We start from the raw sequence: 20,990 nt of genomic DNA on the forward strand, positions 1-20,990 counted from the left end.
TCATTGGAGAAGGGGGAGGTACCATCTGCCTTCAAGGAGGTGGTGGTTGCGGTGCATCTCTTCCTTAGAGGACCTCTCTGGACCCAGAAGTGTTAGACAACTGTTGCCCAATGGCAAACTTCCCTTTTGGGAGGAGGAGTTTGGACTTGATATCCCGCCTTTCACTCCCTTTAAGGAGTCTCAAAGCGGCTGACATTCTCCTTTCCCTTCCTCCCCCACAACAAACACTCTGTGAGGTGAGTGGGGCTGAGAGACTTCAAAGAAGTGTGACTGGCCCAAGGTCACCCAGCAGCTGCATGTGGAGGAGCAGGGAATCGAACCCAGTTCACCAGATTACGAGTCAACTGCTCTTAACCACTATACTATGCTGGCTACACATGCACGGAGTGCCTTTACAGCATAAATGTTAAAATAGGAACATGTGCACCTGTAAAATTTCTCCCAGCTTCCAAGTTCTTTAAGGAACACAAGCTTAGTTCCAGGAAGCTGACAGTATTTAGACCTGCTCTACACATAAGTGGGAAGACGTTGTTTATTTGTCATAAGAATTCAGACTCTTACTCCATGGTCAATACACACTTTATTGTGTTTATGAACGAAGAATTCTGGTTGTGTTTGTGTCAACTACCCCCACTTTGAGGATGGAAATGGAAAACCCCATTTTCTGAATCACCCTGCCTTACCAGAGGATCTAGGTCCACCAAGTTCCATCTACTCATGTCTGTCTCTCCTGTTATGTGCTTTTCCTCGCCCATCCCATATTCTCACCTGCCTTTTCAGAGGTCAGAAACCTCATCACCACAATGTGCTTGACGGTGAGAGTAGGGGGAGCAATATTTCCTGGGGGTGTTCCTTTAATATTACCCCCCACATACACACACTTCCCTTTCTTGTACCTCTTCTCCAGAGTTTTAAGAAATTTACATTTCAGAGAAAAGGGATTTTGGATTAGAGCTCACCGGCACAAATCATCAAAATCACATGGTCAGGTTCTTTCCCAATTATAGCAGATAGCATGTGGGTAGCTGCATTTTCTAAGCACTCCCAACATATTAAAGAAGCAAACCCTTATCATGTAGCAAAGTAGCACATTGGGGAGAAAGCTAGACAAGAGCTAGTTGTCCATGTGCAGGGAGGTTTTATATATATATTTAACTTGAGGGTGCACTAAAACAAAACAAAACAAAACAAGCCCTCTTCTCCAGTTGCTGATAGAAATGGCACCATCCTAGAATTCAGCCATGTGATTTTCTTTAGTTTCAACACTGCACTGATAACCCAGTGTATCTGGTGATCATTTGGGTTTAAAATATCTTAACAAACTGTTTGAGTGGGGGGCTGAAGGAAGCCCTTTCTTTTCCCTTTTGAGCCTGTTTTGAGTTTTGCCAGCCGGCAGCTTGGAGGCAGGCTCCTGGCTCTTCCACTCCACCAACAGTTCCTTCTGCATCTCTGTAGGCAACTCGGAAAAGGTTTGGGGATCAATATTGGGAGGGAGGACAAGTTTTGAACCGTCTTTCCAACCTTGGTTGCTGTCTTCTTTGTCTGGGTGTTTCTGCCCCTCTGGAATACAAAGCTGCAGAAATGAAGGCTGAGCTGGAACTAGGGGCGAGCTTTTAACACCCACAGTAGCGTCAGCAATTGAGGCATTTTCACCAGTCTCTAGAGGGCAGCTGGGAGCACAAGTGTTTACAGCTAGGGGTGGCTTGTCATTGGTGGATGCCATGTCCCCACATGCCAAAGAGCTTATGTCCTGTTGGATGCCTCCAGAAATCAAAGACGCGTGGCTCGTTTGGTCTTGTGCCTTAGCTGGCTTTCCTTCCCTCGGGACCAATAATGTTCGTTCCGGTAGAGATGCTGTAGAATCTCCTCTCATTTGGCTAGAAATAATCTCCTCCTTAATGTCTGCTGGAAGCTGGTTAAACACGTTGCAGTCAATGCCATCAGGAAGTAAATGAAGCGGGAACTCAAGAAGGCCAGTATCTTTCAGGAGGTCTGGGGACTCCAGTCGACCTTTTATAGCACCCCTCACCTCTGAGGAAGCTTCACAGCAGTCCAGCTTATCTCCTGAATTTATTCGTCCTGCACCCATACCTTCTGTTTCCTGCAACACAAATGACACAATTTTTTTGTGCAAGAACATTATTTGCCAACCTGGTGCTCTGAGCAGATGTTTCAGACTACAGCTTCCACCAGCCCCAGCCTGGCTGTCGCAGAGTTAGTAAATAACACAGCTTAAAGCTGGGGCTAACTCTTTATTAGCAAAGCACAATACTCAAGAGACTTGGCTGGGTTTCGAGCCTAATGAGCACAGCAGCTCATGCCCTGTAGTAGGGCCCAATCCATGAAATAAGTTGCCATGACTAAAGCTCCCCACCTCCACCTCTCCAGGGGTTCTTGCATGCAATCAGAGACTGCGCCTGCGGGCGGTCTGTATTTGCAGTGGCGTAGCATGGATTGTCAGCACCCGGAGCAAGGCAAGTAATTTGCACCCCTTAACCCGTGGATTTGCGCCCCCTAACCCTAACCCCCAGATGTTGCGCCCAGTGTGGCCGGCCCCCCCTGCACCCCCCACGCTACGCCACTGTGTATTTGCTCCCCCCGTTTCATACATCTCCTGGTTCTGCAAGTCAGTGTCAGAGTACTGAGGAGTATTGCTCTGATGAGAAATGGTGGGAGCTCCCGCCTCCCCCTGCTCCTGACCAGGATCCCGAAGCTGCCCAGGAGCAGTGGAGCAGTATAGATTTGGAACAGTGGTTTGCAGAGGGACATACCGTATTTTTCACTCCATAAGATGCACTTTTTCCCTCCTAAAAAGTAAGGGGAAATGTGTGTGTGTGTGTGTGTGTTATGAATGCAGGTGGGAGGCAGGCAAGAAAAGCCCCCAAGAGCTGCACACACACTCCGCGTGCTCTTTAAAGGGAGTGTGGCTCTTGGGGGAACCTTAGCCGTACACAGCCTTTCCCGGGCAGGGGATGAAGGCTCCCCTTGCCTAGGAGAGGCTGCACGCAGCTATCCCATAAGCCGGGACAGCAAGCGGGATCACTGCGAAGCGATCCCGCTGGCTCTTCCTGGCTTCTGGGATTCAGAATATATTTTTTCTTGTTTTCCTCTTCCAAAAACTAGGTGCATCTTATGGTCTGGTGCATTTTATAGAGCGAAAAATACAGTAGTTTGGAAGACAACAGCTGGGCAGAACTGAGTGGGGAACAGCTAGGAGAAGAAGAACTGGAAGAGAGAGAGAGAGCTAATAGACTCTCCCTGGGAAGTGTCCAGCCTATCAGCCCAAGGCCACGTTGAGCAGATAAGGTGGCTACACAAAAAGCATGGTGGCTGTGAGATCAGATTGCAGGGCACAGAAGTGACTAGGGGGGAAGTGGGTGGAAACCTTAATTGGGAGCACTTCTATTCTGAGAAACAATGCTTTGTTCTTTTGCTGTGATCATTAAAAACTCTTTAAATGGTAAGAGACTCTTTTCACTTTGTCCTGCTTATCTACAGCCTGGGGGGTGGGGAGCCAAGTTCCCAAAGCCTGACAGACAGGGGGGGAGGGGAGCTTGTCATAGCAGGGGGGGGGGAGACACCTATAACGTCACCAGCCTGACTCATCTCTGCCTCTTGACCTCCCTCCTTCCACTCTCCTGCTTCAGCTTCTGCTCTCATTCTTGACTTCTCTCTGCCGCAGACTGTCCCAACTCACTGAGCCCTGTTGCTGGCTCCCCAGCCAGTTCCTCCCACCATTCCTCTGCATCCAACCAGTCCATAACACTGGCTAGAGCTGATGGGAGTCGTAGTCCAAAACATCTGCAGACAGCATTAGCTTGGCAAAGGTAGACTGAGATACCCAACAAGCATCATTCAGTTGACTGTCAATCTCTTCTAATTGCTCCTTGAACGGTACTCTTGCGAGTAGGTCCAGAAATATTTTCACTGGTCTGCCTGCTCTACACATACGTTACTCATTTATAAAAACAAACTGCTGTTGAGATCTGTGCCAGAATTCTGATAGGGACCATCTATACCAGGGTTAGCCAACTAGGTACCCTCCATATGCTGTTGGATTCAACTACCAGCAGTCCCAGCCAGCATGGCCAATGGTCAGGAGATTGTGAAGTTGTAATCCAGTGGGCACCAGGTTGGCCACTGCTGACCTATACTGTATTTGTGTTGGCGACACATCCAATACCAACAGGCTGAGCTGTGTACTAGATGAGATTCTTGTCCACAAAGTATAGGTGAGGAGCTCAGCTCTTTTTGGTGAATTTAAGTAAACATTTCTTTGGGACAGGGCAGGCAACATCTCTCTCTATATATATTTACTTACAAAAAAGAAATACAGTTCTGAACTTACATGAATGACTTTGCTGCAGCTGGAAGAGGGTGGTGAACGAGTTAAATAAAACCCAATAGTCTGCTTGGCGGAAGCAGGAGGGGCCTTGAGGCTGGAGAAGCAGACGTTCAGAAGTGTCAGATGAAACGGAACTTGCACATTTATCATCTTATGAAACAGTTTCATCAGGAGATCAACCAGGTGTGTCTTGACTTTGGAGCCACCTGGATGTGAACATTGAAGCAGGAGAAACCCACCCTGAAGTTACACACGGTTTACAGTGTCAAACAAGATCTGCACCAGAATTCCACTAAAGATCATATATACTGGGGGAGATGGCATGGTACCCTCTGGATGTTGGGACTCCCAACTCCCACCACCCCGGCCAGCATAACAAATGGTCAGGGACCGTGAGAGTGGTCATCCAACATCATCTGGAGGTCACCAGATTGGCTAATGCCAATTTATACAGTATGGTACTTGTAACAATGATGCCTCCAATACCGTTGCCAGAGCTGGCACGCTGGCACCCAATGCTCAGTTCCACGTTTCTATGAAGGAAGGGAAAGTTGTTTGCTTGGGTGCAGTACAAGGGTGGTCTGAAGCCCAGGATGCAGAGAAACAAAAAACTGAAAACAATATATAGGGAGCCTGGATGCAAGGCAACTGATAGGTGGGTGGGTGTTCAGTAGGGAAAGGGATAGGCAGAAGTTTTTGTGGACACTGCTAGTCACCAGAAGAGAGTATACTCAGTGGCAACTGGGAGAACCTAAAGCTATCTCTGCCTTACCCCTGCCCCCAAAGTAAATTGAGGAGGGCACCTTGGAGCAGGGAGCATCAAGCATTCCCCAAAATAATTGTACAGCATATTTGCAAAGACCTTGGGCTTTTGCAAGGAGTGACGTCAGACACTTGAAGGCCTGATCTCTTTTGGGGACGGGAAGAGTGGTGCTTTGTCATCTCTAGTGCAAAGAGCTGAGAGGGAGGAGCAAGGAAGGGAGGATTAAGGAGAAGAGACAGGGCACTGAGGCAAGGAAAGACTCAGAAGAAGAAGAAGAGTTTGGATGTGATATCCCGCTTTATCACTACCCGAAGGAGTCTCAAAGCGGCTAACAATCTCCTTTCCCTTCCTCCCCCACAACAAACACTCTGTGAGGTGAGTGAGGCTGAGAGACTTCAAGAAGTGTGACTGGCCCAAGGTCACCCAGCAGCTGCATGTGGAGGAGCGGGGAATCAAACCCGGTTCACCAGATTACGAGTCAACTGCTCTTAACCACTATACTACGCTGGCTCAGAGGGGACTCTGAAGATACTTCCCAGTCCTTATAGCCAGGAGAGTCTGTATGTTATGACAGGGGGAGTGAGGGAACAAAGAGACAAGGTGGATAAGAAATGGTCGCTACCTGTAGGCCTGGGATGAAGAAGCTGTGCCCCCCAAGAATATACTGAACTTACTCCCAAAGAAACATCATGACTGCAATCCTAACACATTGTCTGTCATGCCTAGGTAATTGCTGCTCTTTGCTGTAGGGAGACTGGATGCTTTTCTCCTTAGGTGGGGTCCCTCAAGTGGTTTATATGACCACACTACATTGCATAATAGTGCTTGATTGGAATGAAATGCAAAATGAATGCTGACCTGGGTCATGTACACTGCTCTCCCCAGCGCAAGTCCAACATGTGAACCATTACACCATCATTTTCCAGTTCACTGTCAGCTAATACAGGTAAACAGGGTATTGTGCTATGTGCTAGTGCCCCCCCTCTGTGTGTGTGTGTGTGTGTGTGTGTGTGTGTAGGGAGGCATTATGTAACGGATCAAGATGCAGGCAGTTTTCTGCTCTCCTTGGAGGAATTGCTATGGCTAGTGTGATCAGCCTCTGCACCTCAGTTGTTTAGAAATGTACCCAGCGTTAGTGCTAGTCACAGAAGACCCATATAAATTAATGGGCCCAACTAACGTGGTTCCATTAATTTTAATGAGTCTACTCGAACTACAATTTCGTTGGACACAATTCTTCAGATTGGTTATTTGCACTTAAAAGCCTTAACGGAACAGTCCCAGGTCAGGATACAAAAATCTTGCAACTGCAGCAAGCACAAAATCATAATAAACATCAGAAAACAAAGCCACAAAACCAACTGGTAACAAAACAAAACCAGGCAGAACAGAAAAGCAACCGAGCAAGAAGGGAAGGCACTCAACTCAACTGAAGCTCCAAGGAGTGTATCTTGACCAATCGTTGAAAAGCATGCGATGGTGGCACAAGACGCATCTTGAAGGAAAATTCCCCCCACAAAGGCAAGTTACCTGTTCCGATCCTCTGGACCACATGCGATGGAATGGGGCACTGGCGGCTCTCCCGATTAAACCATTTATTGGTCGGGGAAAACTGCCGGATTGTTAATCTTATGGTATGTGGCTTTCTTCCATCCTTGTATAACCTAACCAAAAGGAACAAACAAACAAACATGGAGAAGGAGACAGAGGTTGACATGCCCATCATTTTCCAAACATCTCAGTTTCGCCTGGCTCAAGAAAACTAAACCCTATCAAGCATTTTTACAGCACTGCAGAAATACTCCAAGAGCTTCAGCTACGAGGATAGCTGGGTGACATCCCCACCCCATCAAGGGCCACATTGTCTTGGGAGGTAATTTGCTGGGGGCCACAAACTGTGTGTGTGTGAGAGAGAGAGAGAGAGAGGGGGGGAGGGGGGGTTGGGGAAGCTTCAGCCAAAGGAGAGAAAGCAACACTTTTATCAACACTACTAAACCAAGTGCTTTGGATTATGGCTGAGATTCAAATTTAGGTTCTACTGGCAGGAGCATCTTGTGCAGGCTTCCTCAACCTCGGCCCTCCACATGTTTTTGGCCAACAACTCCCATGATCCCTAGCTAGCAGGACCAGTGGTCAGGGATGATGGGAACTGTCGTCTCAAAACATCTGGAGAGCCGAGTTTATGAGGAAGCCTGATCTTGTGAGTGGCTCCTGTTGGCAGAAAGAGGGGGGTGGGATGACTTTTGCCAATCTCCCTTTCCTCCTGTAGCTACTTTGCCCCTGGAAAACCTGTTCTGGAGGACTGGGGGACAGCATGAGAGGTCATGCAGAAGGCTGCTCAAGGGACATTGGTGAAAATGCCACATCACATCTGACTCCAGTGGAAGCCTCCACGGACCTCCAGTTCCATCTGTGAATGGAAGTAGCCCACTCCCTCCTGGGTGACATGGGAGGGGGGAGAGCAAGTGGTGGGCGGAGCAACAGAACCAACTCTTGCTTTGACAAGCCAAAAGCTTCTGCACAGACACACGCCAGGCAACAGCATTCGAGGAGGCTGTTGAGAGGCAAGACCTGGGGAGAAGAAACATGGCGTGGGCAAGAGGCCCAGACAGAGAGAGGCTTGGAGGGGTGGCATTTAGGCCCTGTGCTTGCAGTCCCCCAGTCCTGCTTGATTTGAATGCAACAGCCATTGGCAGGACAAATGACACACACATGCATGATGATAGCCAAGTCAAAAATACATACAGTGGTACCTCGGGTTACATACGCTTCAGGTTACATACACTTCAGGTTGCAGACTCTGCTAACCCAGAAATAGTACCTTGGGTTAAGAACTTTGCTTCAGGATGAGAACAGAAATCGTGCTCCGGTGGCCCAGTAGCAGCAGGAGGTCCCATTAGCTAAAGTGGTGCTTCAGGTTAAGAACAGTTTCAGGTTAAGAATGGACCACCAGAAAGAATTAAGTACTTAAGCCGAGGTACCACTGTATTTTATAAGAGATAATTTCAGCTTATGCCCAGGCGCATCTCTTCTGATAAGTTACTCCACAGTAAGGTCACCTGTCCAGAAGACTATCAAGCAGCTCTTCAATTTTCTTTTTCACTTCGGCTTCGGAAGAGCACTTTCTAAAGGAGTCTTCATCACTGAGAGACTGCAGAACATTAAAAAAACCATTATTGTAATTGTTAATACCACAGCGACAACAAATGGGTCGGAAAAAATATGAGGAAACCATGGATCTGTACATTCTGCACAGGCTGATTTTTCACCCAACTATCTTTGTTCTTTAAGATTTACATGCTGTGAAATCACCTCTGAAATATTGCATTTGGGGAAACCAAGTACAGTAAGTCAAACTTCTGATGAATCACAGCCAAGCTAGTACCAAATGCTCTGCTTTCCTTTGGACCACATCAGTGAGGCCGAGAGGTGGGTATTGTCATCTGGCCAGCCCAGGACCTCCAGACACACTGCCCAGACTTGTGCCCTGAGGAGGTCATTTTGTTGCTGCTAACGCAATGGTTTGACTTCACCCCCGATGACACACTCTATTGTCTCTTGAGACAGACAGATCCCAAAAACAAGAAAACTCAGGCAGGGAGGTGGGGAGATTCACTCTCTCCAGATATCTCTGTCTGGGCCTCAGGACTCTTCTTGGGCCACAACCCTCAACATCAATGTCCATTTCAAAGCTTTTGCCGGGATGGAAATTATTTGATCTGTGATAATGCCTCTTGGGGATGTGGGTGGCGCTATGGGTTAAACCACAGAGACTAGGACTTGACAATCAGAAGGTCGGCGGTTCGAATCCCCACGATGGGGTGAGCTCCCGTTGCTCGGTCCCTGCTCCTGCCCACCTAGCAGTTCGAAAGCACGTCAAAGTGCAAGTAGATCAATAGGTACCACTCTGGCGGGAAGGTAAATGGCGTTTCTGTGCGCTGCTCTGGTTCGCCAGAAGCGGCTTAGCCATGCTGGCCACATGCTGGCTCCCTGAGCCAATAAAGCAAGATGAGCGCCGCAACCCCAGAGTTGTCTGCGACTGTACCTAATGGTCAGGGGTCCCTTTACCTTTTAATGCCTCTTGGGGAGAGGTAGGTCTGCATTGAAACAGCTGGTGTGTGTGTGGCTGGAATAGAACCTATGACACAGAATCTAGATTTGCATCCATTGCTCTGCCCATCTTTGCCTCTGGCCTTTGTCCGCCATGAGGGAATGTGGGACCTGGGCTGAGAAAGTGTTCTCCGCCCCCAGTGACTAGGGCATGGCAGAATGTTGAGAACAGAGGCAGAGAAGAAGAGGAGGAGGAGGAGTTTGGATTTGATATCCTGCTTTATCACTACCTGAAGGAGTCTCAAAGGGCTAACATTCTCCTTTCCCTTCCTCCCCCACAACAAACACTCTGTGAGGTGAGTGCGGCTGAGAGACTTCAGAGAAGTGTGACTAGCCCACGGTCACCCAGCAGCTGCATGTGGAGGAGCGGAGACGCGAACCCGGTTCCCTAGATTACAAGTCTACTGCTCTTAACCACTACACCACACTGGCTCTTGGGAAGACCTTGAGCACCTGTGTTTTCCTCTATACCTGAGGGAGCCCCAATGGGTTGACTGGGGAATCATCTTCTCCCCAGCTGAGCTTCTGGATATGTTGGGCAACTGAAGATCCCAGCTCTCTCTCTAAGATTGCAGTCGGGCACGTCTGAAGGTCACGCACTGTGGTGATTCCCAGCGTTGCAAGGCGCTTTGCTGTTTTATAGCCGATACCTGCACAAGAGAAATAGCTCACTCTACAAGCACTGGAGGAAACATGGGAGTGCAAATCTCTCAGTGGACTAGTATGAAATGGAATGGAATGCTGACCTTGAACTAGGAAGTCCTCAATTCAAAGACAGCAGGAGGCTTCAGGCATGCCCACAAGCATATTTATTTATTTGAAAGCAAACCCAGGAAGTCCCCTTAGTATGTAAAAACTGGCCCCTTATTTCTGAACGGCCTTTTTCGCTTCCAGATTGAAAACCTATCAACCACTAAGAAAGGTAACAATGTGTGTACAGAATAGGACCTGTAAAAGGGTAAAAGAGTATTGGGAAATAATTCATAATGAATTTTTTAAAAAGTTTAAAAGTGCTTTTCCAAAAAAAAAAAAGAGAGAGAGAGAGAGACAGAGAGAGATCCTTTTTGTTGGGGACAATTCAGATTGAAATTCCCAGGTGACAAAAAAGGTTATTTATGTATGCTACGACTGCGGCCCGTGTTTTGTTAGCCCCAGAATGGAAAGCAAGCGAGGTCCCAATTAAAGAAGAATGGCAACTTAAACTGATGGAATACACGCAGCTTGCGGACCTAACATATAGAACAAGAGAACAAGAAGAACATACGTTTAAAGAAGATAGGAAAATGTTTATTGAATATATGGGGGGAAATTGTATATACTTGAAAACGTTGACAGCATTATGATAAACTCAACAGTGTAAATATGTTTTGATGGATGTAATAATGGAATAGTGAACGGTTTAGTTTATGTAAAATATGCAGGGATTTATGATATGAAAAATGAACCGTGGAAAGAGAAGAAGGGAAATCATTGACATTTTGAGGTTGTTTAAATGAATATTTTAAATTGTAAAACAGAAAATTTAATAAAAAAATTATACACAAAAAACACACAATGTGTGTACAGAATAAAGCAAGGTAGAATTTCTCTTTTCTCGCCACCCACTCAAAAGAAGAAACCTTTTCCCCAATCCCCCTCCTCTTAAACCTAACCTATACAGGTGAGTGCATATCTAACTGGAGCAAAGGAATCTCCCCTTCCCCATCTTACCAGGCACTTTCATGACGTTGTCAAGGCTGTTCATGAGGTCCTGCCGACCCTCCGGCAAAAGAACAGTTTGCTGGTTTGGTTTAAAGGTCCCGGACACCAACTTGGAGAGTAATTTGTTAGTTGCCACTCCTGCACAGCCTGTGAGGCCCAGCCTGGTGTACATGGATGCTCTCAACTCCGCTGCCACCTGAGACCCCACAGCCAATCGTATGTGCACTGGATCATGTAAATCGACAGCTGAGAAGGAAACAGAAAGCATTATGAAGAGGTGCATCTAACAGGCCAAGCAACCTCGCTTAGGAAGGGCGAGGTACTTACTCTGATTGTTATATACATGGCCTGAGAGAGAGATTTGAGAAAAGGCATCTTTTCTCCATTGTCCCAGCCTTTTTTCGACCATCTCAGTGATGTCCACAAAATTTTCATCCAATCCAAGTCTTTCCACCAGTGGAGTAAATTCTTCCAACAAGGCTGTAGACAAAACAACAAAGTGTTTAACTGAGCTAGTGGAGGGGAGACACGGGTGGCTAAACCACTGAGCCTCTTTAGCCTGCTGATCGGAAGGTCGGCGGTTCGAATCTCCGTGACGGGGTGAGCTCCTGTTGCTCTGTCACAGCTCCTGCCAACCTAGCAGTTCGAAAGCACGCCAGTGCAAGTAGTTAAATAGGTACCGCTGCGGCGGGAAGGTAAATGGCGTTTCCGTGCACTCTGGCATTCGTCACGGTGTCCTGTTGCACCAGAAAAGGTTTAGTCCTGCTGGCCACATGACCCGGAAAACTGTCTGTGGACAAATGCTGGCTCCTTTGGCCTGAAAGCGAGATGAGCGCCGCAACCCCTTTGACTGGACTTAACTGTCCAGGGGTCCTTTACCTTTACCTTACAGGGAGAAGAAGAAAATTAATACCTCCTTAATAGAAAAATCCAAGGCTCATCACAGACTGCTGCCCATAGCCTAGGCCTGACACTTTTGGACAAGGTTGCCTAATATTTCTGAATTGCTCTTTTGAGGAACCCGTAATCACCTTCTCTTTGACTGAACAAGAATAGAGGCAGATGGGTCCAAGTCCAGACCTGAAGGATGCACTTTTCAGCTCGGGATCCCCACACTCAGCAGCCTGGGTTGGAAGCTAAACATAAACACAGGAATGCATTGCTCTGTTGATGTAAGGAAAGTTGGAAGGCCAGCCCACCATAATGTCTACCATACCTGATCAATCCAGATCAAAATTATTTTTCTAATAAAATAATGATTATATTTATTTTTCATTCTGCCCATTCTCGCAGAAACCATGCTACTGTATTGACCCGAATATAAGCCACACTCCCGCCCCCCCAAAAATTCCGACCATTGAAAAGTTAAAGTACAGCTTAAATTCACAAACTTACAAAAACTGGCTTTTACGATATCGCTGCTGAAACAGACATAGGGCAAAACGGAACGGGTGTGAGTGCCTGCGGAATTTTAAGGGAGCGGCTTATATTCAGGTATTGTCTTTTTTTTATTTTTTCCCCTTGAATTTTAAAGGTACGGCTTATTTCGAGTGTGGCTTATATTCGGGCCAATATGGTATATGGAGCACTTTAGACTGGAAGCAACAGTGAGACAATGCATCTTGCTTAAGGAGACCTGGGGGAGTTGATAGAGTTGGCACTTCCACCCACAGCTTTCAAGTCCAAAGCCAACGCAATAAACATCTCCTTTGCAAGGCTGATTGAAATGAACAAGATTTTGGTGGCAGCTGAATGCTCAGGCCCTAATCCCAACCCCACTTGCCGGGGAGCAAGCCCCACCGCATTACTTCTGAGTAGACAAGGGCAGGCTTGAGCTGTGACTTATTTCCCCAGGCTTTGAGGAGAGGATCACTGCCATGATTCTGCAGGTTGTATGTTATTCCACAAATGACAACATTTTGGAGGTCCCAAGTCGGTTAGATTGGTCTCAACTAGGGCCATGGCCTTTTCAGTACTGGCCCCGACTTGGTGGAACGCTTTGTCACAAGAGACTAGGGCCCTGAGGGACTTGACAACTTTCCGCAGGGCTTGCAAGACAGAGCTGTTCCACCTGGCCTTTGGTTTGGATTCAAAACATATAAATCAAAACAGGAACTTGTTTTAAAATGGGAGGTTTTCAAATAATATTTGAAAAATAAATATAGTAGTTTAAATTCTGTTGCAGCATTCGAGGAACTTCAGTAATAGTTGCAAGGTAGATATAAGAAATTAGATATATTAAGAAAAAGTTTAATTATGATAAAAGTCTGTGTTGGCAATGATATGAAATCGAAATATGGAATAGACGGAGGTTGGGTCTTTAGTGTTAAGACCAATATATGTTTCATTATTTGCTAAGAAAATTATGTGTCTATGGTTATTCCTGTGTGTAATTTGGTATTTGCGTTTTTTCTTTTTTCTTGCTGTATCAATAATTTTTTTTAAAAAAAAACCTGTCAAGGTGATGATACCTGTAAACTTATAAGACATTTCCCGGTATTTTGTCAGATCCTCTCCATTAACCAGCACCAATTCTGGACACTTTTCCTTGGCTTCTTTCACAGACATGCACTTCTTGACTCCAGCATTCCTGGCTTCATAATTGCAGGTGACCATCAGGTATTTCTGTTGCACACCTGGAAGAGGCAGAAATGAAGCAGCTGAAATGAACAATCCATTTGGAGTTTGCAACATGCCAAAGTATATTTCAGTAACTCGCACAGTATTGCTTTTCTCCTTTTTTTTTTTTTAAATTTCCAAGATTAATATCCAACACAAATCAACGCATAGTTAAGCAGAAGCAAGTTGCACTGTGTTCAGTGGGTCGTATTCCCTAGCAAGTGCGTTTAGGATTGCAGCCTTAGGCACTCCCTCTTGAGAGCACTCACTCGCAAGCTCCAGGAGTGGAGGCAAGGCTGTGCGCAGCCTTGCCACTACTCCCTGACCTGTTCTGGGGGCTGGGGTCGGGGGAAACTTGGGTCCCCCCCGCAGCCCCACACATTCGCTCCATAAGACGCACAGACATTTCCCCTTAGTTTTAAGAGGAAAAAAGTGTGTCATATGGAGCGAAAAATACGGTATTACCTGTAACTCTGCTCTGATGGAAGCCCACTCCCTGACTAGTTCTGGGGGCTGGGGTCGGGGGAAGCTCGGGCTTCCCCCGCCCCGAGGCTAAAAAGGAAGCCAGGACAGCGAGCGGGATCCATCCTGCTCACAGCCAAAGCTGTGCGTAGCCTCTCCTGGCTGCAGAGGTTGCGCGGGGCTAAAGAGGAAGCCAAGACAGCCAGTGGGATGGATCCCGCTGGCTGTCTTGGCTTCTTTGCTCTTTGGGGCTGGGGGGAAAATCCGGGCTTCCCCCGCAGCCCGGAGAAGCTCTGGGAGAAGCGGACAGGCTGTGCGCAACCAGTCTGCTGCTCTTTGGGGCTGGGGGGGGGAAAGAGAAATAATATATTTTTTCTTGATTTCCCCCTCTAAAAACTAGGTGCCTCTTGTGGTCCGGTGCATCCTATAGAGCGAAAAATACGGTAATTACTTGGGGAAAATGAAAAATGCAGGCATACACAGAAGAGCAGTCAACTAGGAGATTACCTAAAGGTTTGCTTCTTAATTCAGGATTGCAGATCATTTCCACCTGCGCATAAAAACAATCCAGGTCAAGGTGCACAATGATTCGGTGCTGAGAGCTTCCCGCTGATACTACTTTGCCATGGCAAGCTGCAGTGAAAGGTCAAAACAGAGATTAATTCATTTTTCATGTTTTCGCCACCAAGTGCTAAAGCATGTTAACATATTACCAGCTGTAACTACAGTTACCAGTGTTCTATCGGCCCTGCTACTGCAATTCTAACAACAGCCTTCTAAAAAAACAAAAAGAATTCCTTCCAGTAGCACCTTAAAGACCAACTAAGTTAGTTCTTGGTATGAGCTTTCGTGTGCATGCACACGAAAGCTCATACCAAGAACTAACTTAGTTGGTCTTTAAGGTGCTACTGGAAGGAATTCTTTTTGTTTTGACTATGGCAAACCAACACGGCTACCTATCTGTAACAGCCTTCTAAGCAACAGATATTTGGAAAAAAAGCTTCTCTTACTATAGGGACAAGAACATCTTCCGGCTAAATTTTGGGGCCTCAAGCTGCTGTTTTAAGGGAGCAGCAAGGAGGAAAAGTGTTAATCTATGGTGCAAAGAATTCACAGACATTCAGATTCAAGCAAACCTGTTAACAACAACTTATACCCCACCCATCTGGCTGGGCCTCCCTAGTCACTCTGGGCAGCTTCCAAAAGGAACACAATAAAACATCAGACATTAAAAACTTCCCCAAGCAGGGCTGCCTTCAGATGTCTTCTAAACGTCAGGTAGTTGTTTATTTCCTTGACATCTGGTGCGAAGGCGTTCCACAGGGCAGGCACCACTATTGAGAAGGCCCTCTGCCTGGTTCCCTGTAACCTCACTTCTCACAGGGAGGGAACCACCAGAAGGCCCTCAGAGCTGGACCTCAGTGTTCAGGCTGAACAATGGGGGTGGAGACGCACCTTCAGGAATACTGGGCTGAGGTCAAGGGGTCTCTCCTCCTTGCATCTCACAGAGGGTACAGCACCATTAATCCTTACTTGCCATCTTTGTAAGGGGGCACATCCTGCAACCTGCACACACTGATTCTCATAAGAGCACAGCACCACCTTTGCATGGGGGACGGGCACGCAAAGTGGGGTCCAAAGCTCAAGAGAGAGAGAGGGGGGGGATGCTAAGGAGGTAACATCCTGCTCCATCCCTAGCCGAGATACATTGATGGGGCAAATGCCTTCCAGCAAAGGATCCTCAATGGTAATATTGTGAGAAGCAGGTTGCTCCCTCCTTCGCCGCAACCAGATTTTGGGGAAAGTTTGCTGCTCCCCCCCCCCTTATAGCAGTGGTTCTCGAAGGGTGTGACAGGAGAGGATGACAGGTGTGCTGGGGAAGATTCAAGGACAAGGAAACATTTAAACTTTTCATTGTAGTGTTGCATAGTATCTATATATAGATATTATTTGCAGACTATGGATGGGTATCTTTTGAAAAATGAAAGCAAGAGCATCAAGTCATACCGAGGGCAATCCTAGTTGTGGTCCTTTTATTTTCCAATGTATTTCTTATAAATAAATTAATAAAATCAGTGTGGCATGAGCAATTTCTTTATTGTTAAAAGTGTGGCCCAGAAGAAGAAGAAGAAGAAGAGCTGCTGCTCTTTTCTAATGCTACTCTTCGAGGGAGAGTAATAAAATCCAATTAATAATAAACTAAGAATTAGCACGCCAGTCTGCAGATCTCTTGCACACAGCAGCAGCTTGCACCCATGCATACACCCCGATGACTGTCCACAGCAGTGTGCAAGTGTGCAAAATTATACTGGTGTTAGTAAACCATTAAGTATTCCTTATTCCATTCTCTCATGCTGTTCTCAGCCTGCTTTCTCGAAGGTTAGCAGCGACGCCCCTACTCTCACACTGTATTCCCCTCTAGCTATGCCTTTCTCTTTCTGCAATGAACTCTCTGTATTTTTGAGAGGGCATCAGAAGAGCCTTGCAGGATCAGACCAGGAGCCCATCTAGTCCCAGGGAGGCAGCAGGAGCTCTCCATCCCCTCGGATCATTTTTCTTTTGCCTTTTTCTGAAACGCTCTCCGTTCTACAACGTCCCGTTTGGGGAGCGAGGCGACCACAACTGTTCCCAATATCCTTGGGAGAGGCGCCAGCTTTCCAGACAGTGACTAAAGAGGAGCGGGTCCGAATTCTGAATTCGCTTCCCACGCCGCTTTGTACCGAGCTCGGTAGATGGCGCAGTGGAAGCAAAGCAGCAAACCCCCGCCCCCAAACTGTTCGCCCCTGTTTACATGGGACTCTTCCTCCAGCAGCAAGAGGATCTCTCCCAGGGCTGCCGGCGGGCTCCGGCAGAAGCCAATCCGGTTCCTCGTCGTCTCCGGACCCCTCCATTAGATGCGAGCGGCGTCTGCGCGGCCGCGGCAAACGGGCGCCACCTTCGCCCGCGCGCTGCGCATGGCCGGCCAGCTGGGGAGGCGGAGTTACGCGAAGAGACTCCCTTCCTTCCTTCCTCGTTCCGGCGTCTGGTCTCTCTGAGATCAGCATGGCTTAATCCGGATCGGGTTAAAGTTCAAGGTCCTCCCTTTGCCCAGCATCTCTTCATTCCTGTAGGGGAGGCGGAGGGCCAGAACATTGCACACCAGAGAGAGAAATCCCGTTGGATGGAATGGCGCTGCTTTACTTCCGAGTAAGGCGTGCGTGCAACAATGGATAATCGCCCATGGATGAACCGCTTGCTTCCCAGGAAAAAAAATATATATCCCGAAGCGATTTCACAGCAAACAAAGCAAGTCCACACGTGAATAATATATTTCAAGACAACCTCATATGCTCAGCAGTTTCAAATCCAATACCGATCAAGTAGGCGTCGCGTGGGAATTCTAATTTAGGGCAAGTGTCAATTCGAAAGTGCCTTGAGTCAGGATCAAGCTTCGGTGCTTTATAGGGCAGGCCCACACAAAACATTTAAAGCATATTCAATGCACAATTGAAGCAGGTGACTTCAAAAGAATCCTGGGAACTATAGTTTGCCCCTCAAGAGAAGGAGAGTTACCAGCACCCTTAACAGGATTCTTGGGGGGGGGGGGGGAACATAGTCTAAATATAAGTGATGGGTCTCATAGAATCAAAGAGTTGGAAGGGATCACGAGGGTCACCTATTGTTGCCCAACCCCGCAATGCAGGAATCTCATGGCAAGTGTATTTAGGATAGCAAGACGTGAGAGCAATTAAGCTTGTGTAACAGGTTGTGAGCTTGTTTATGGGGCCTCAAGGTGGATCCGGCACCTCAGCCTTTGCACATTTATATAATCACTTAAAAAAAATTACAGTAAGGCTGGATCAGACCGGATCCACCTAGTATTCTGTCCCCAGCTGCAGACAAGCAAACGCTTCTGGAAACTCACATCACATAAAGCAGAGCATGGTTTAGGGTGAAGATGGTGCCCTCCTCTTCTGTTTTATTCCCAACACAGTGGTACCTCGGGTTAAGTACTTAATTCGTTCCGGAGGTCCGTTCTTAACCTGAAACTGTTCTTAACCTGAAGCACCACTTTAGCTAATGGGGCCTCCTGCTGCTGCCGCGCTGCCGGAGCACGATTTCTGTTCTCATCCTGAAGCAAAGTTCTTAACCTGAGGTAATATTTCTGGGTTAACAGAGTCTGTAACCTGAAGCATATGTAATCTGAAGTGTATGTAATATGTAACCCAAGGTACCACTGTACCAGAGACACCTTCCCTTCCTCTCCACCCTAGAGCTGGAAGCCTCCAATTCCCTTAGTAGGCCAAATTGTGTGGGTTTTGCTTAGAAACAGGATGGCAAATCCTAGAGGAGTCTAGAGGTCACCACAAACAGCTTCTAAGAACCTGCATTTTGTTCCCCCAAATTATAAACCAGGGCCAAGCAGAAAGGTGTGTTTGGAAGGGAATTCAGAGTTCACTGGCAGGCGAAGATAATTCATTTTTTAAATTGCCTTGCACTTCTCCCTCACCCTGTGCATAGGGAAGTCACACACTGGTTGACCCAGATGGGTGGGGCTTTCTCAAACCACTCTGTGTGCTTTTTGCATCAAGCCTTGCAAAAAAAATATCGTCCTGTGTGCCGTGCGCCCATTGGGTAAGGGCTGTAGCTCAGTGGCAGGGCACATCTGCCTTGGTAGCTCAGTGGGTAGGGCATGAGACTCTTAATCTCAGGGTCGTGGGTTCAAGTCCCATGTTGGGCAAAATATTCCTGCATTGCAGGGGGGTCGGACTAGATGACCCTTGGTATCCCTTCCACCTCCACAATTTTATGCTATGCATGCAAAGGGTCCCATGTCCAATTCCTAGCATATCACCGTAGGGCTGGCATTGACCCCAGCCTGGTACCCTGGAAAACCACTGCAAGACAGTGAGTTACGTCGACTGATTCGGTATAAGGCAGTTTCCTATGCTGGAACCTTTTTGCTCACCAGAAAGCCTTACGTTCAAATAATAAACGACCTGAGGTCTTGCATGTTTATGCTCAAGTAGCTTTCACGACAACCTTAAAGCATTTGCAATGAGGGCAAGCCTTGCAGCCGAAGTAACTTTGCTCTTGTTTCTGTTTTGCATTCGCGGTATGGCAAATAAACCCCACTGATGCTGTTTTAAGACTCAGAAGGGCGAAGATGCCCAGTTCTCTCTTGTAGGCATCTACACGTGGCTGGCACAGAAGGAAGCCTCTCCCCTCTCCCCGCCTTGGCTTTTCCACGTAGGCAACGCCTAAGATTTGAACCCGCTCCGCGTCCCCGTCTCCTCCGCGCCCAACTGCAGGCTCAGAGAAGCCGGCGAGCTCCGCCCAGGCAGACAATTCCCCGTTTCTAAAATTAAAGATGTCCGGAATCCGGACGGCTCGTTTTCCCGAAAGTTCCCGCTCTCGGAGATGCACGACCTCGCCCACAATTTCCGGTGTGTGATGGATCTGTTCAGGAGCCAGGGGGGACGGCGCTTTGCACATGCTCAGAAGTATTGCCTGAAAGTTAGAACTCTTTCTGTCCTCGAACCTCGCTAGTAAACCTAGAGTTTTGGAAACTGGAGCGCCTCAATAGCTGTGCATTTGTGTGTGTGTGGAAATCCACTTTACAAAAGTATGCAGACGTCCCATATGGGGATCGAACCTGCAACTTTGGCGTTATCAGCACCACGCTCTTACTAACGGGGTTGGACTAGATGATCCTCAGGGTCCTTTCCAATTCTGTGATTCTATACACTTGCTCAGAACCGCTACCTAAAAGTTTAAACTTTTACCGAGGAAGCTCTCGACCAGATGTTTGGGATCTGTGCGTCTCCGTTTGACACGGGGAAAGCGACCTACGTGCTCTCAAAAATGTTAAATGCCTTTATCCGAGAAAACCCCCACTTTTTAAGTCCAGATGTGTGGGATTTGGAGCTCCTCACTTTGCACATGCTCAGAGGCGCTTCCTACAAATTGAAACTCTTTTTCGGAGTAAGCCCTTACCCTATACTGAGGGATCTAGCCCTTCGCGGTAGCCACTGGGAAGGTCATTCTGCACATGCTCAAGGGCGCTCTCTAAAATAGTAAAGTCAGCAAAAACCCTCGGCTCCAGATTCCAAATGTGCGGGAACTGGAGCACCGGGCTACAATCCTAAACCAGCTCCTTTGGAAAGTAGAGACACTTACCTAGGAGTAAAGCTCCATTGGAAACAGCGAAGTCTTACAGCACATATATCAATATTCTTTTATTGAATATAGTTACATTTTGTATCACGCGCGCTTTCAGAACTGCAAGTGGCTTTGAGACATTTTTGCAGCGCGACACGAATAAATGCAACTAATGATAACGATAATGCGAAACCATCGCAGTTCGATCCCGCGTTTCCCTCCGGCTCAACGGTCCTCCCCCTGCTCACTTCATCCTCACGACAACCCTGCGGGGTAGGTCGGGATGACGAGCAGCGACTGTCCCCGGGCCAGCCCCGTGAGCGGGGAATCGAACCCTGCTTTCCCAGGTCAGAGTCATAGAGAACCCTAGAGACCACGAGGGTCATCTAGTCCAACCCGGTGTCGTGCAGGGCTACTCTAACCACTGCACCGCACCGCCCCTCTAACACACACTAGTCCCGCCCTCTAACAACCGGGGGACCCTGTGCCCCACCAGACGTCGACGTTAACCATTGGTCGCGCTGGCCGGCGCTGATGGGAGTTGGAGGAGCCTACCAATATGCGGGGGAGGGGGGTGTTAGAGACGCAGGCCGGCAGCCTCTAGCACTACCTCGGAGGGCGGCGCTGCGCAGCCCATTCGCCTCCTCTGTGCCGTCCGCGGCGAGGGGCGCGCGTAAAGTTGGAGCGCGGAGGGCAGGGGAGGCGGTCTTCCGGGCCGAGCCGGGTGCGTGTGCCCGGCTGGCTCGTCTGGGGGGCGGGCGCTTGGCTGGCGTGCCGCCCCCCTCCCCTCCCCGCCTCCTTTGGCTGCGCCGCGCGGGCTCTATGACCCCGAGGTTCCGAGCGCCGATG

At 48.0% G+C, this 20,990-nt stretch overlaps 1 protein-coding gene across 5 annotated transcripts; it reads right to left on the minus strand.

Annotated features, from left to right (window-relative positions):
- Positions 1-573: 573 nt before the first annotated feature.
- On the minus strand, positions 574-20,929 carry POLI (DNA polymerase iota). Of its 5 annotated transcripts, XM_081929677.1 has the most exons (11): positions 16,792-16,957; positions 14,508-14,633; positions 13,391-13,555; positions 11,247-11,399; positions 10,929-11,165; positions 9,690-9,868; positions 8,168-8,259; positions 6,639-6,772; positions 4,349-4,551; positions 1,265-2,101; positions 574-1,228 (listed from the first exon to the last, which is right to left on the minus strand). In XM_081929677.1, exons 1-10 carry the CDS (start codon positions 16,889-16,891, stop codon positions 1,295-1,297), a joined length of 2,196 nt encoding a protein of 731 aa, XP_081785803.1. In that variant the 5' UTR covers positions 16,892-16,957; the 3' UTR covers positions 574-1,228; positions 1,265-1,294. The 5 variants fall into 5 exon arrangements, with proteins under 5 accessions (XP_081785803.1, XP_081785805.1, XP_081785802.1 ...); XM_081929679.1 differs by lacking the exon at positions 16,792-16,957 and adding an exon at positions 20,752-20,929 and having other exon boundaries at positions 574-2,101; XM_081929676.1 differs by having other exon boundaries at positions 574-2,101.
- Between the last annotated feature and the right edge of the window lie 61 nt (positions 20,930-20,990).

This window comes from Podarcis melisellensis (assembly GCF_964234715.1).
Source record: "Podarcis melisellensis genome assembly, chromosome: 11".
Taxonomy (NCBI): Eukaryota; Metazoa; Chordata; class Lepidosauria; order Squamata; family Lacertidae; genus Podarcis; species Podarcis melisellensis.

Excerpts from the sequence above, each read along its gene's own strand:
- POLI (XM_081929677.1), bottom strand. The coding sequence starts at position 16,891 with ATGGAGGGGTCCGGAGACGACGAGGAACCGGATTGGCTTCTGCCGGAG. Across the intron at positions 11,400-13,390 it reads AATGTCTTATAAGTTTACAG|CCTTGTTGGAAGAATTTACT; the intron begins GTATCATCACCT and ends TTTTGTCTACAG. Across the intron at positions 2,102-4,348 it reads GCTGCAGCAAAGTCATTCAT|GAAACAGAAGGTATGGGTGC; the intron begins GTAAGTTCAGAA and ends TTTGTGTTGCAG.